The sequence below is a fragment of the Anoplopoma fimbria genome, chromosome 20 (genome assembly GCF_027596085.1).
Source record: "Anoplopoma fimbria isolate UVic2021 breed Golden Eagle Sablefish chromosome 20, Afim_UVic_2022, whole genome shotgun sequence".
Lineage (NCBI taxonomy): Eukaryota > Metazoa > Chordata > Actinopteri > Perciformes > Anoplopomatidae > Anoplopoma > Anoplopoma fimbria.
This window is the reverse complement of record NC_072468.1, coordinates 28,418,168-28,432,152: the sequence shown is the minus strand read 5'-3', so window position 1 is coordinate 28,432,152 and position 13,985 is coordinate 28,418,168. Positions and strand designations below refer to the sequence as shown.

General features: G+C 48.5%; 1 protein-coding gene across 1 annotated transcript in view; it reads right to left on the bottom strand.

Moving 5' to 3' along the window:
* Positions 1–9,642, bottom strand: part of LOC129109415 (collagen alpha-6(VI) chain-like) — a 39,484-nt gene extending 29,842 nt beyond the window's left edge. The window contains 2 exon segments of the mRNA XM_054621482.1: positions 45–148; positions 9,581–9,642. Coding sequence (XP_054477457.1) covers positions 45–120 — 76 coding nt within the window. The 5' untranslated portion in view covers positions 121–148; positions 9,581–9,642.
* Positions 9,643–13,985: the final 4,343 nt, after the last annotated feature.

The following is a 13,985-nucleotide window of genomic DNA, read 5'->3' as shown; positions in this document are numbered from 1 at the left end:
AAAAAGCCAAAAGCAACAATCATTCAAACGGGTTTAAAACCCACCTGGTATCTGAGCAGCGGATCCAGAGGAACACGCTGCTACGATGAGGCCGAGCAGAAGACTCACTCTGGCCTTCATGCTGGGACGGATGGGAGGTTCTCTGTTCCTACAACAATGATAAAACAGAGTTCCTTCATCTTCTACACTGAGGAACACTGTCTTCAGCTTCACACTGTTGTAGCTGAATGCTAGTCGTTAAACAAGCAGGACTGAATATCATGACTTCTGCTCTGTGCACAGATCTACTCCAACCTAAGCAAAGGGAACAGGTTATAAAAGATAAACAGTGTGATACTGGGTCAGGCAGACAAGATGCTTTTAATTTGAAGGAAGTGTCTTCACTAACAGACGTTCTTTAGTTTAGTAGACGGAGAACCAAACGCTGTTCAAAGAGACAAAGATCCTCCGAAGAGAAGAAATCAGCAGGAAGCTTGGATTGAAACAGGAAGAGCTTAATGTTTCAAGAGTTTCACAATAAAAGCAGCCTAGAACAAGCTGGAGTTATCTTCATCAAAGCTCTTCTTCAGTCGTCACATAGAACCAGAAGGTTAGTCTGGAGTTAGTACTGCTGGAACATCAGCTGATCTAATCACAGGTTAAACCTCTTCAATCAATATTTACTGATCAATAATCAAACTGATTCTATGTGTATTAATGTGTATTAATGTGTATTCATATCGCTCAGAGGTCCCTGCGGCCGATCCACCCGGTCACAGCTTTTTTCTGTCCTGGCCCCTCAGTGGTGGAATGAACTCCCCACTGACCTCAGGACAGCAGAGCCACTGCCCATCTTTAACCTCACCTCTTCAAGAAGTACTACCTGATAAAGAAGTACTACCTGATAAAGAAGTACTACCTGATAAAGAAGTACTGCCTGATAAAGAAGTACTACCTGATAAAGAAGTACTACTGATAAAGAAGTACTACCCTGAGCCTTCCTCGTAGCACTTACTGTATTCGTATCAGTTCGCTGCACTTATTGAATTCGTATTTGTTTACTGCACTTATCCTATTCGTAGTAGTTTGTAGCACTTATTGTATTCGTGTTAGTCTGTTGCAATCATTGTTTTCGTAGTAATTTGCCTCTGCACTATACTTTTGCTCTGGTTAATGCTTTAAGATGCTTGTTTAAGAAAGGAGATGCACTGATGACTTCTGGTGACTAGTAGTTCTCTTGAATACCTATGTTGAATACACTTCCTGTAAGTCGCTTTGGATAAAAGCGTCTGCTAAATGACTGTAATGTAATCTTATCCTCACTAGACACTGTTCTACTGCTAACCTCTCTGTCACTCCCCTCCAGCTCTCGGACCACTACTTCATGTCCTACTCCCTCTCCCTCTCCTCTCCCCCCTTACTTCCTCCACCTACCCACATGGTTTCTACCCGTAGTCACCTCCGCTCCCTCTCCCCCGCTGATCTTTCCTCTTCCGTTACCTCTGCCCTCCCTGACCCTGAATCCTTCTCTCTCCTACCCCCCGATACTGCTACTGATCTTCTCCTCTCCACCCTTTCCTCCTCTCTGGACAACCTCTGTCCCTTCACCTCCAGGCCTGCACTCCTAACTCCTCCTGCCCCGTGGCTGTCGGACTCAGTGCGTACTGATAGACGGAGCCTAAGAGCGGCTGAGCGTAAATGGAGAACAGGCAAACTCCCGGAGGACCTTCTTAACTTCCAATCTCTCCTTTCCACTTTCTCCTCCTCTCTAGCTACTGCTAAAGCGGCTTTTTTCCGCTCTAAAATCCTAACCTCTGCTTCCAATCCTAAAAAACTCTTTGAAACTTTCTCTTCACTCCTCCAACCCCCACCCCCTCCTCCTACTTTCTCCCTTCTCCCTGATGATTTCAACAACTTCTTTGACAAGAAAGTAAACGACATCAGATCCTCCTTCTCTCAGTCCCCCCTCCCTGTCCACCCTCTCCCTCTCTACCCTCTCCAGCTCTTCCCCCTCAGCTCCCCCTTCCCTCTCCACACCCCATCTTACCCTATCTTGCTCCCCTCTCCCCTAACGAGGTCCTCGACCTTGTTACATCTAACCGCCCCACCACGTGCTCCCTTGACCCGATCCCCTCCCCTCTTCTTCAGTCTATTGCCACTGAACTCCTTCCTTTCCTCACCCACCTCATCAACTCATCTCTCGTCTCGGGATGCTTTCTCTCGGCTTTCAAGACTGCCAGAGTCACCCCCCTTCTGAAAAAACCATCACTTGACCCCTCTGATGTCAAGAACTTCAGACCGGTTTCTCTTCTACCCTTTCTATCCAAAACACCTGAACGCGCTGTCTTTAACCAACTGTCTTCCTACCTCCACCAGAACAACCTCTTGGACCCCCACCAGTCCGGGTTCAAGGTGGGTCACTCGTCAGAGACGGCCCTCCTTGCGGTGACAGAGTCGCTTCACACTGCGAGAGCGAACTCTCTCTCCTCTGTCCTGATTCTCCTGGACCTGTCAGCGGCGTTTGACACGGTGAACCACCAGATCCTCCTCTCCACCCTCGAGGGGATGGGCGTCTCAGGCTCTGCACTCTCCCTGTTTGCATCCTACCTGACAGGCCGATCTTACCAGGTGACATGGAGGGGGGGCCTGTGTCGGAACCACACATGCTGACTACGGGGGTTCCACAAGGTTCAGTTCTGGGCCCCCTTCTCTTCTCGCTCTACACAACATCTCTGGGTTCTGTTATTCGCTCGCATGACTTCTCTTACCATTGTTATGCCGATGACACCCAGCTGGTCTTGTCATTTCCTCCCGGTTCCATCCCACATGCAACTTCAGTGCATCGGGAAACGCACTGGCCGCCACTCGCTAGCAGCCGTGAGTGTCGGCCATCCTGCAGGCTTGCTGTACGTCACCGGCTCCCTCTCCGGCCGCCGGTTCCTGTGCGACACGGGTGCCCAGGTGAGCGTGCTGCCTGCATCGGCTATGGACGTCTATCGGGCGAAACAGGGCCCCGCCCTCGAGGCTGCCAATGGCAGCGCTATCCCCACTTTCGGCACGCGTACCGTGCCGTTGTGTTTTGCTGACCAGCGTTTCACCTGGGATTTTGTTTTGGCCAAGGTGTCCACTCCCCTCCTAGGCGCTGACTTCCTCTGTGCCAACAGTCTCCTGGTGGATGTGGGAAACCGTCGGCTCATCAACGCTGAGACGTTCGGCTCCTTGTCATGTGAGCGCAGTGATGCGGCCGCGATGAAGCTGTCCAGCGCCGTCTCACCGGCTGATGTTTTCTCCCCCCTCCTGTTGGAGTTCTCGGACATCACGACACCTACCTTCTCGTCCGCGGCCACCAAACATGGCGTAGTGCATCATATCTCCACTGAGGGCCCGCCTGTGCATGCCAGGGCCCGTCGCCTCGACCCTCACAAACTCGCCATCGCGAAAGATGAGTTCGCCTCCATGGAGAAGCTCGGCATCATCCGTCGTTCCGACAGTCCAATGGCGGCTGGCGTCCGTGCGGCGACTACCGGCGCCTTAATGGTGCCACTACGCCTGACCGCTACCCTGTTCCGCACATCCAGGATTTTTCAGCCCACCTGGCTGGAGCATCTATTTTTTCAAAAGTGGATCTGGTGCGGGGCTACCACCAGGTGCCGGTTAGTCCGCAAGACATCTCCAAGACGGCGGTTATAACTCCATTCGGGCTTTTTGAGTTTTTACGGATGCCGTTCGGCCTCAAGAATGCTGCACAGACCTTCCAGCGTCTGATGGACGTCGTGCTGCGTGACTTATCTTTTGTGTTTGTTTACCTGGACGACATCCTGGTAGCCAGCACATCCAAGGCAGAGCACCTATCACACCTCCGTCTCCTCTTCGGTCGCCTCCACGAGCATGGCTTGATCATCAATCCAGCAAAGCACGCCATCGCCTGGTCCGACGACATGTTGAAGGCGTTCTCGGATACTAAGGAGGCCCTCGCGGGCGCAACTATGCTGACTCACCCCGTGCCTGAAGCTTCCGTGGCATTGACGACTGATGCCTCGGACTATGCCGTCGGTGGTGTTTTTGAGCAGCTGGTCAAGGGGATCTGGCAACCCCTGGCGTTTTTCAGCCGACAGCTCCGGCCCAGTGAGCAAAAGTACAGCACCTTTGACCGTGAGCTCCTCGCCCTGTACTTAGCGGTCAGGCATTTCCGTTTCCTGCTGGAAGCTCGCCCGTTCACTGTTTTTGTGGACCACAAGCCGTTGATTTTCGCCATGGCTAAGGTGTCGGAACCGTGGTCTGCCAGGCAGCAGCGTCATCTGGCTTTCATTTCGGAGTTCACCACGGACATCCGGCATGTGGCGGGGAAGGACAACCCCGTGGCTGACTGCCTCTCTCGTGCCGCCGTCGGAGCTGTCCACCTCGGCATCGATTACGCCCGTATGGCTGCAGATCAAGCCTCGGACCCTGACATCCAGGCATACAGGACGGCGGTTTCTGGCCTCCGGTTGGCGGACGTCCCCTTCGATGACAGCGACACAACGCTGCTTTGTGATGTTTCTATGGCACAGCCGCGCCCAGTGGTTCCGCAGGCGTGGAAAAGGCAGGTTTTCGATGCCGTACATGGTTTATCGCACCCGGGCAGGAAGCCGTCGCAACGTCTGATGGCGCCGAAGTTCGTCTGGCGTGGTATGAAGATGGACGTCGGGGGTTGGGTGAGGACCTGCGTAGCATGCCAACGTGCCAAGGTCCATCATCACATTAAGGCCCCGTTGGAGCAGTTCACAGTGCCGGAACGGCGTTTCAACCACGTGAACGTGGACCTGGTTGGGCCCCTTCCCCCCTCCAGGGGGTACACTCACCTCCTGATGATGGTGGACAGGACAACCCGTTGGCCAGAGGCTGTCCCACTGTCCGCGACTACTACAGCTGATGTAGCTCGTGCCTTCATCGGCACCTGGGTAGCCCGGTTCGGAGTCCCCTCTGACCTTTCCTCTGATCGGGGGGCCCAGTTCACTTCCGAGCTATGGACTTCCTCCGGGTCCCGGGGGATTTCCTTCCCTGCGCTACGGTCCCCTGGTCAGCACCGGAACAGCGAAGTGCTCTACTGGACAGGACCAGGTCTTTTCGGCCGATCCCTACTTCACACCATGGCGTCCCCCGGGTGCATGTCCCGCCTGATCTGCAGGCGGCGGAGTATGTGTTTATCCGACACGACGCCCATCGGGGCCCACTGCGGCCGCCCTATGATGGTCCGTACCGGGTTGTGGAGGCTGGCGACAAAAACTTTGTCGTTGATGTGGGTGGTGGTAGTGAACGCATCTCGGTGGACCGCCTCAAACCAGCCCATCTGGACTTGGACCGCCCTGTTGTGGTGGCCCAACCGCCTTGCCGTGGTCGCCCCCCTCGTGGGATGTCCCCGATGTCAAGCCTGGCTCCTGCGGGCCCCCCGCCTTGCCGTCCGGTGCCTGCTCGTCGCCTGCCTGCTGTTTCCCCCCTGCCTCGGCCCCCTGTGCCTGCTTGGGAGCCCCGGAATCGTTTTGGGCGGGTCATTAGGGTCCCTGATCGTCTTTTGGGCTAGTTCTTGTGAACTCTGGGGGGACGTGTGTAGTGACCACTCACTAGCAGGACAATATTGGTTAGAATTCACAGCGAGCTAGCCTTGTTGACGTTATATTTACTTGTTAGGTTTATTCAACTACATTACCCATGACCGTTAGCGGGTTGATGAGTTCATGATGTGTGATCGGGGAGCGCTTGTTTTGTTGTAAGAGCGAATGCAGAGTGTAAAATAAATAGTTTATTTACTCCATCCACAAAAAGCCTTTCTCAGCCCTTTTGTTTCCCACACTCCTACAGTGTATTAATATGTATTTATGTATATTAATGTATGTTAATGTTTATTAATGTGTATTAATGTGTATTAATGTTTGTTAATGTGTATTAATGTGTATTCATGTGTATTAATGTGTATTAAGGTGTATTAATGTGTATCTGTGTGTGTTAATGTGTATTAGTATGTATTAACGTGTATTTATGTGTATTAAAGGTATTAATATGTATTAATATGTATTAATGTGTATTAATGTGTATTAATGTATATTAATGTGTGTTAAAGTGTATTACTGTGTATTAATGTGTATTAATGTTTGTTAATGTGCATTAATATGTATTAATGTGTATTAATGTGTATTAATGTGTGTTAATGTGTATTAATGTCTATTCATTTTTATTAATGTTTATTAACGTGTATTAGTGTGTATTAATGTTTGTTAATATGTATTAACGTGTATTAATGAATGTTAATGTGTATTAATGTGTATCAATGTGTATTAATGTTTGTTAATGTGTATTAATATGTATTAATGTGTATTAATGTGTATTAATGTGTATTAATGTTTGTTAATGTGCATTAATATGTATTAATGTGTATTAATGTGTATTAATGTGTGTTAATGTGTATTAATGTGTATTTATATATGTTAAGGTGTATTAATGTGTATTAATGTATGTCAATGTGTATTGATGTGTATTAATATGTATTAATGTGTATTAATATGTATTAATGTGTAATGTGTATCAATGTGTATTAGTATGCATTAATGTGTATTAATGTGTATTAATGTGTAATGTGTATCAATGTGTATTAGTATGCATTAATGTGTATTAATGTGTATTAATGTGTAATGTGTATTAATGTGTATTAGTGTGTATTATTGTGTATTAATGTGTATTAATATGTATTAATGTGTGTACCATTACACTTATTGACTTTTGTCCATCCTGGGAGAAGGATCTAAGGACAGAGGAGGTGAGGGTCTAAGGACAGAGGATGAGAGGGTGTAAGGACAGAGGATGTGAGGGTGTAAGGACAGAGGATGAGAGGGTCTAAGGACAGAGGAGGTGAGGGTGTAAGGACAGAGGATGTGAGGGTCTAAGGACAGAGGATGTGAGGGTCTAAGGACAGAGGATGTGAGGGTGTAAGGACAGAGGATGAGAGGGTGTAAGGACAGAGGATGAGAGGGTGTAAGGACAGAGGATGTGAGGGTGTAAGGACAGAGGATGTGAGGGTCTAAGGACAGAGGAGGTGAGGGTCTAAGGACAGAGGAGGTGAGGGTGTAAGGACAGAGGAGGTGAGGGTGTAAGGACAGAGGATGTGAGGGTCTAAGGACAGAGGATGTGAGGGTGTAAGGACAGAGGATGTGAGGGTGTAAGAACAGAGGAGGTGAGGGTGTAAGGACAGAGGATGTGAGGGTGTAAGGACAGAGGATGAGAGGGTGTAAGGACAGAGGATGTGAGGGTGTAAGGACAGAGGATGTGAGGGTCTAAGGACAGAGGAGGTGAGGGTCTAAGGACAGAGGAGGTGAGGGTGTAAGGACAGAGGATGTGAGGGTGTAAGGACAGAGGATGTGAGGGTGTAAGGACAGAGGATGTGAGGGTCTAAGGACAGAGGAGGTGAGGGTCTAAGGACAGAGGAGGTGAGGGTCTAAGGACAGAGGATGTGAGGGTCTAAGGACAGAGGATGTGAGGGTGTAAGGACAGAGGGTGTGAGGGTGTAAGGACAGAGGATGTGAGGGTGTAAGGACAGAGAATGTGAGGGTGTAAGGACAGAGGATGTGAGGGTCTAAGGACAGAGGAGGTGAGGGTCTAAGGACAGAGGAGGTGAGGGTCTAAGGACAGAGGAGGTGAGGGTCTAAGGACAGAGGATGTGAGGGTCTAAGGACAGAGGATGTGAGGGTGTAAGGACAGAGGGTGTGAGGGTGTAAGGACAGAGGATGTGAGGGTGTAAGGACAGAGGAGGTGAGGTTCTAAGGACAGAGGATGTGAGGGTCTAAGGACAGAGGATGTGAGGGCCTAAGGACAGAGGATGTGAGGGTGTAAGGACAGAGGATGTGAGGGTGTAAGGACAGAGGATGTGAGGGTGTAAGGACAGAGGATGTGAGGGTGTAAGGACAGAGGAGGTGAGGGTCTACGGACAGAGGATGAGAGGGTCTAAGGACAGAGGATGTGAGGGCCTAAGGACAGAGGATGTGAGGGTGTAAGGACAGAGGAGGTGAGGGTGTAAGGACAGAGGAGGTGAGGGTGTAAGGACAGAGGATGTGAGGGTGTAAGGACAGAGGATGTGAGGGTGTAAGGACAGAGGATGAGAGGGTCTAAGGACAGAGGAGGTGAGGGTGTAAGGACAGAGGATGTGAGGGTGTAAGGACAGAGGATGTGAGGGTGTAAGGACAGAGGATGTGAGGGTCTAAGGACAGAGGATGTGAGGGTGTAAGGACAGAGGAGGTGAGGGTCTAAGGACAGAGGATGAGAGGGTCTAAGGACAGAGGATGTGAGGGTCTAAGGACAGAGGATGTGAGGGTGTAAGGACAGAGGATGTGAGGGTGTAAGGACAGAGGAGGTGAGGGTGTAAGGACAGAGGATGTGAGGGCCTAAGGACAGAGGATGTGAGGGTGTAAGGACAGAGGATGTGAGGGTGTAAGGACAGAGGATGTGAGGGTCTAAGGACAGAGGATGTGAGGGTGTAAGGACAGAGGAGGTGAGGGTGTAAGGACAGAGGATGTTGAATAAAGACGTCCAGCGTTTCATATGAGACGTCATAAATGTGGAACTACAGACTGTGAGAGGACGTCGTAACCACAGCGGTTCATTCATGGAGAATGTGGGAGCAGCTCCTTTTCTCACACCGCCTCTAGGACCCTGAAGGCAGCACCGGTCCGCAGACTCCAGGTGAACTAGCTGACCAAATCAACAACTAGTACTCTGTAAGTACTTGAAGTACTTCATTCCAGATATGCAAACCCAGATTAGCATCATTAGTATCATTAGCATCATGTTCTGATATCCGTTTTAAATGAGGAGGAAGTAAAACAAAGTGATGCAGAAACAAGAAGACGTTTAAAACACAGATGTTTGTCAAACAGCAGCCTGCAGACAGAGGACAGTATGGTACTGTTTAATATCCCAGAATGCATTTCTCCACTGAAAGAAGGTTAAAGACCGACAACTTGTCCACCTTAAATATGGCGGACCACCTTAAACTACGACATTTAAAGAAGTAAAGGGAGACTTTGTTCTCCTATCATGTATTTCCTATTTCATTCCAGTTGTATTAAAATAACACATTCATATCATATTATATTGTTGCTTCTTAAATAAAATGAGTGGTTACCATGACGACGTATGGATACATATTTCACTGTGAGCAATTTGAAGTTTAAAAGTTGTTTAGAGTTCTTTCACCGACTATTTCAGTACTTTGATTAAACGTTCATGATTTGACCATATTTCACTGCTGTTTGAAATATTGCCTTTATTACATTGGAAATATGAGGTTTCTTAGTTTGACTTTGAAATGAAGTAGAGGATCAAATCATGTTCTTGTGAAATATGGTCCAAATGTGAGCGTTTCCTTTAAAACGCTGCTGAGCGTCTTCTCACCGGTGACCGTAACGTTTACCATCTTTGTTCTGCTCCTTCTAACCCTTTAGTGCCACAGAACTCACAAATCAAATCACAAATAAATCACAAATAAATCACAAATAAATCACAAATAAATCACAAATAAATCACAAATAAATCACAAATAAATTCTCTGCTCTCAGAATAAAGAGAAGTCACTCACAGATCTGCTGCTGCATCCGCTCCGTCTGCACCACAACACAGGAGTGCTCTCTCTGTGGCGGAGGCTGGTTTATGGAGGAGGAGGAGGAGGAGGATGAAGAGGAGGAGAAGGAGGAGGAGACGGAGGGGGATGAAGAGGAGGAGAAGGAGGAGGAGGAGGAGGAGGAGGATGAAGAGGAGGAGAAGGAGGAGGAGACGGAGGGGGATGAAGAGGAGGAGAAGGAGGAGGAGGAGGAGGATGAAGAGGAGGAGAAGGAGGAGGAGACGGAGGAGGAGGAGGAGGAGGAGGAGGATGAAGAGGAGGAGAAGGAGGAGGAGGAGGAGGAGGAGGAGGAGGAGACGGAGGGGGATGAAGAGGAGGAAAAGGAGGAGGAGGAGGAGGATGAAGAGGAGGAAAAGGAGGAGGAGGAGGATGAAGAGGAGGAGAAGGAGGAGGAGACGGAGGGGGAGGAGGAGGATGAAGAGGAGGAGGAAGGAGGAGGAGGAGGAGGAGGAGGAGGAGGAGGATGAAGAGGAGGAGAAGGAGGAGGAGACGGAGGGGGATGAAGGAGGAGGAGGAGGAGGAGGAGGAGGAGGAGGAGGAGGAGGATGAAGAGGAGGAGAAGGAGGAGGAGATGGAGGGGGATGAAGAGGAGGAGAAGGAGGAGGAGGAGGAGGATGAAGAGGAGGAGAAGGAGGAGGAGGATGAAGAGGAGGAGAAGGAGGAGGAGGGGGAGGGGGATGAAGAGGAGGATGAAGAGGAGGAGAAGGAGACGGAGGGGGAGGGGGAGGAGGAGGATGAGGAGGAGGAGGAGGAGGAGGAGGAGGAGGAGGAGGAGGATGAGAGGAGGAGAAGGAGGAGGAGACGGAGGGGGATGAAGAGGAGGAGAAGGAGGAGGAGGATGAAGAGAGGAGGAGAAGGAGGAGGAGGAGGAGGAGGAGGATGAAGAGGAGGAGAAGGAGGAGGAGACGGAGGGGGATGAAGAGGAGGAGAAGGAGGAGGAGGAGGAGGAGGAGGAGGATGAAGAGGAGTTGAAGGAGGAGGAGATGGAGGAGGAGGATGAAGAGGAGGAGAAGGAGGAGGAGGAGGAGGAGGAGGAGGAGGAGGAGGAGGAGGAGGAGGAGACAGAGGGGGATGAAGAGGAGGAGAAGGAGGAGGAGACGGAGGGGGATGAAGAGGAGGAGGAGGGAGGAGGAGGAGGATGAAGAGGAGGAGAAGGAGGAGGAGGAGGAGACAGAGGGGGATGAAGAGGAGGAGAAGGAGGAGGAGGAGGAGATGGAGGAGGAGGAAGAGGAAGAGGAGGAGGAGGAGACGGAGGATGAAGAAGAGGAAGAGAAGGAGGAGGAGCTGGAGGAGGAGGAGGATGAAGAGGAGGAGATGGAGGAGGAGACTCCACCTCCACCGATCCAAACACTTAATGAGATCTCACTAAACTTTGTTCCACTTCAGGAGGAGGAACCGGGACTTCATGAACCCAACACTCAGAGTGGAAGCAGAACTCGTGGCTCGTGACACGGAGGGTTCTAAACAACAGTGTCGGTTCTGAAGAGGTTAGCGTAGCTACTGTAGCATCGGTTCTACCAGAACCAGAGACAATCTATTTATGTAGAACCGACACTGAAGGCATCCTACACATAGAACATCTTAATCAGTCACGCCGGGTCACAAACACATCTATGTACAATATATATATATATATATATATATATATATATATATATATATATATATATATATATATATATATATATATAAATACATATACATAAATACATATACATATATATATTCCACCTACCTCGTGAACATAAAGTATCCTGTGACAACCTTTCCATATTTATTTAAGCATCACTGCACTATTATCTCCATTGTTGTTGTTTTATATATATATCTACACTTTTGTATATATATTCATATATATTAATATTTGTAGTTTAATATTAATGCTTACCTTTGTTTTTCTTTGGTTGTCCTTGGGTTAGGGTTAGTTGTTTATTTGTCTATTTCATTCATTTTAATTTAGTGTATGAACGCTGAGAGCAACAGATAAACCGGAGTCAAATATCTAGTATGTGTATGCATTCATGACCAAGAAAGCTGGTTCTAGTTCTGATTCTGGTTCTAGTTCTGGTTCTGATTCTGGTTCTGGTTCTGGTTCTGGTTCTGGCTCTGATCTTTTCTTTAGTTGGAGTTTGATTGACAGATGGTTCGTCCAATCATCTGACAGGCCTGTCCTTTTCTGAACAGTTTCCACTGACACAGAAGGTTCTGAGAACAAACCATCCGGTTTGGCTGGTGGATGTTTATATTTATTTTAATTTGGGGGTTTATTTGGGAGAGCACATTAATAAATAATTTCTGTAAATGCGCCAGAGTTAGCCAAGAGGCTATTTTTCATCTGTAGTCCCTAGAATGTCCCTATGATGGACTTAATGATCTGGAGTCCGACACAGCATCAGGGAGGAGACCTGCACCGACCCGCGTACCATCTGTCTGACTCAAACTAGTCTTATTCATGTCCTCACATGGATCAATTATATCAGCAGATCTATTGACATCAGGTCTCTGAGGTCATAACCTCCAGCTGTTGGTTCGGAGGCCGGTCCTCTTGGAGACCTTGTTCTCAGGCGGTCCTGGTTTGGTGGCACCAGGGTTCTATTGATCTGAGGTAGTTTGAACCCTGGTGATGTCAGGGCTTTGACTCCTGAAACCGCCCAAACCAGAAGAGTTGGAGGAGCTGGACACCTTCAGGCTGCTGAAGATGTTTTTAAGACGTTAAGGTTCTAGCTTTACAGAGATCCTTTAAGGTTCCAGCTTTAATTCAATTCAATTCAGTTTATTTTGTAGAGCCCAGAATCACAAATTACAAATTTGCCTCAGAGGGCTTTACAATCTGTACACATGCGACATCCTCTGTCCTTCCCTCACATCAGCACAGGAAAAACTCCCCCCAAAAAAACCCTTTAACAGGGAGAAAAAATGAAGAAACCTCTGGGAGAACGACAGAGGAGGGATCCTTCTCCAGGATGGACAGAAGTCAATAGATGTCATGTGTACAGAATGAACAGCATAGCAGAGATACAACACATTAAATAATAATAATGGAAGTAGCAGTGGGTGTCAGTCGGCTCACAGCAGGAGGCACGACTACGGTCCAGGTACCACAACGATTCATGGAAACCTGCAGAGCGAGAAAGCAAAAAAGGGCTTCAGGGTGGAAGTAAAGCTAAAATGCTTAATGGTACAGGTAATAGTAATAGTAATGTGACTAGTAATAATAATGGTGGTAGCAGTCGGTGTCAGCAGGGCCGTAGCAGGATGCACGACCACGGTCCAGGTACAGCCACGATTTATAGAAGCCTGCGAAGCGAGAAAGCACAAAGACTCCAGGGTACAAGCAAGTCAATAAGCGTAATAGTACAGGCAATAATAATAGTAATGTGACTAATAATGATAGTGGTAGTAGTAGTGGGTGTCAGCAGGGCCTCAGTAGGTGACACGATGACAGTCCAAATATAACCCCGATTCCTGGGAACCTGCGAGGCGAGAAAGCACAAGAACTCCGGGGAAGAAGCAAAATCAGTAATGTGCATAAATAGGAGATTAATACATAAAGAAGGAGGGAGAGAAGAGGAGAGAGGAGCTCAGCGTATCCTAGGTAGTCCCCGGCTGTCTAGGCATATAGCAGCATATCTAGGGGCTGGACCAAGGCGAACCTGAACCAGCCCTAACTATAAACCTGAACCAGCCCTAACTATAAACCTGAACCAGCCCTAACTATAAACCTGAACCAGCCCTAACTATAAGCGCTATCAAAAAGGAAGGTCTTAAGCCTGCTCTTGAAAGTGATGAGTGTGTCTGCCCCCCGGACTGAAACTGGAACCTGGTTCCACAGAAGAGGAGCCTGATAACTGAAGGCTCTGGCTCCCATCCTACTTTTATATACTCTAGGAAGCACAAGTAACCCTGCATTGATTGAGCGCAGCTCTCTAGTTGGGTAATATGGAACTATAAGTTCCTTAAGATAAGACGGTGCCTGGCCAGTTAGAGCTTTGTAGGTAAGTAAAATAATTTTAAATTCTATTCTTGATTTAACAGGGAGCCAGTGCAGAGAAGCTAATACTAGAGTAATATGATCTCTTTTCTTAGTTTTTGTTAGAACACGTGCTGCAGCATTCTGGATCAACTGTAAAGATCTAAGAGACCTATTAGAGCAGCCTGATGATAAGGAGTTACAGTAATCTAGTCTAGAGGTAACAAATGCATGAACTAGTTTTTCTGCATCGCTTTGAGACAGGATTTGCCTGATTTTCGCAATGTTACTGTGGCAGTGGGCGTGGTCTGCGCTCAGCTGCAGGCGGGAGAGGTGTGGGAGTGGTTCATGGGAACAGTGCCGGGGTGAGTTCAATGAACACGGCTGTAATAT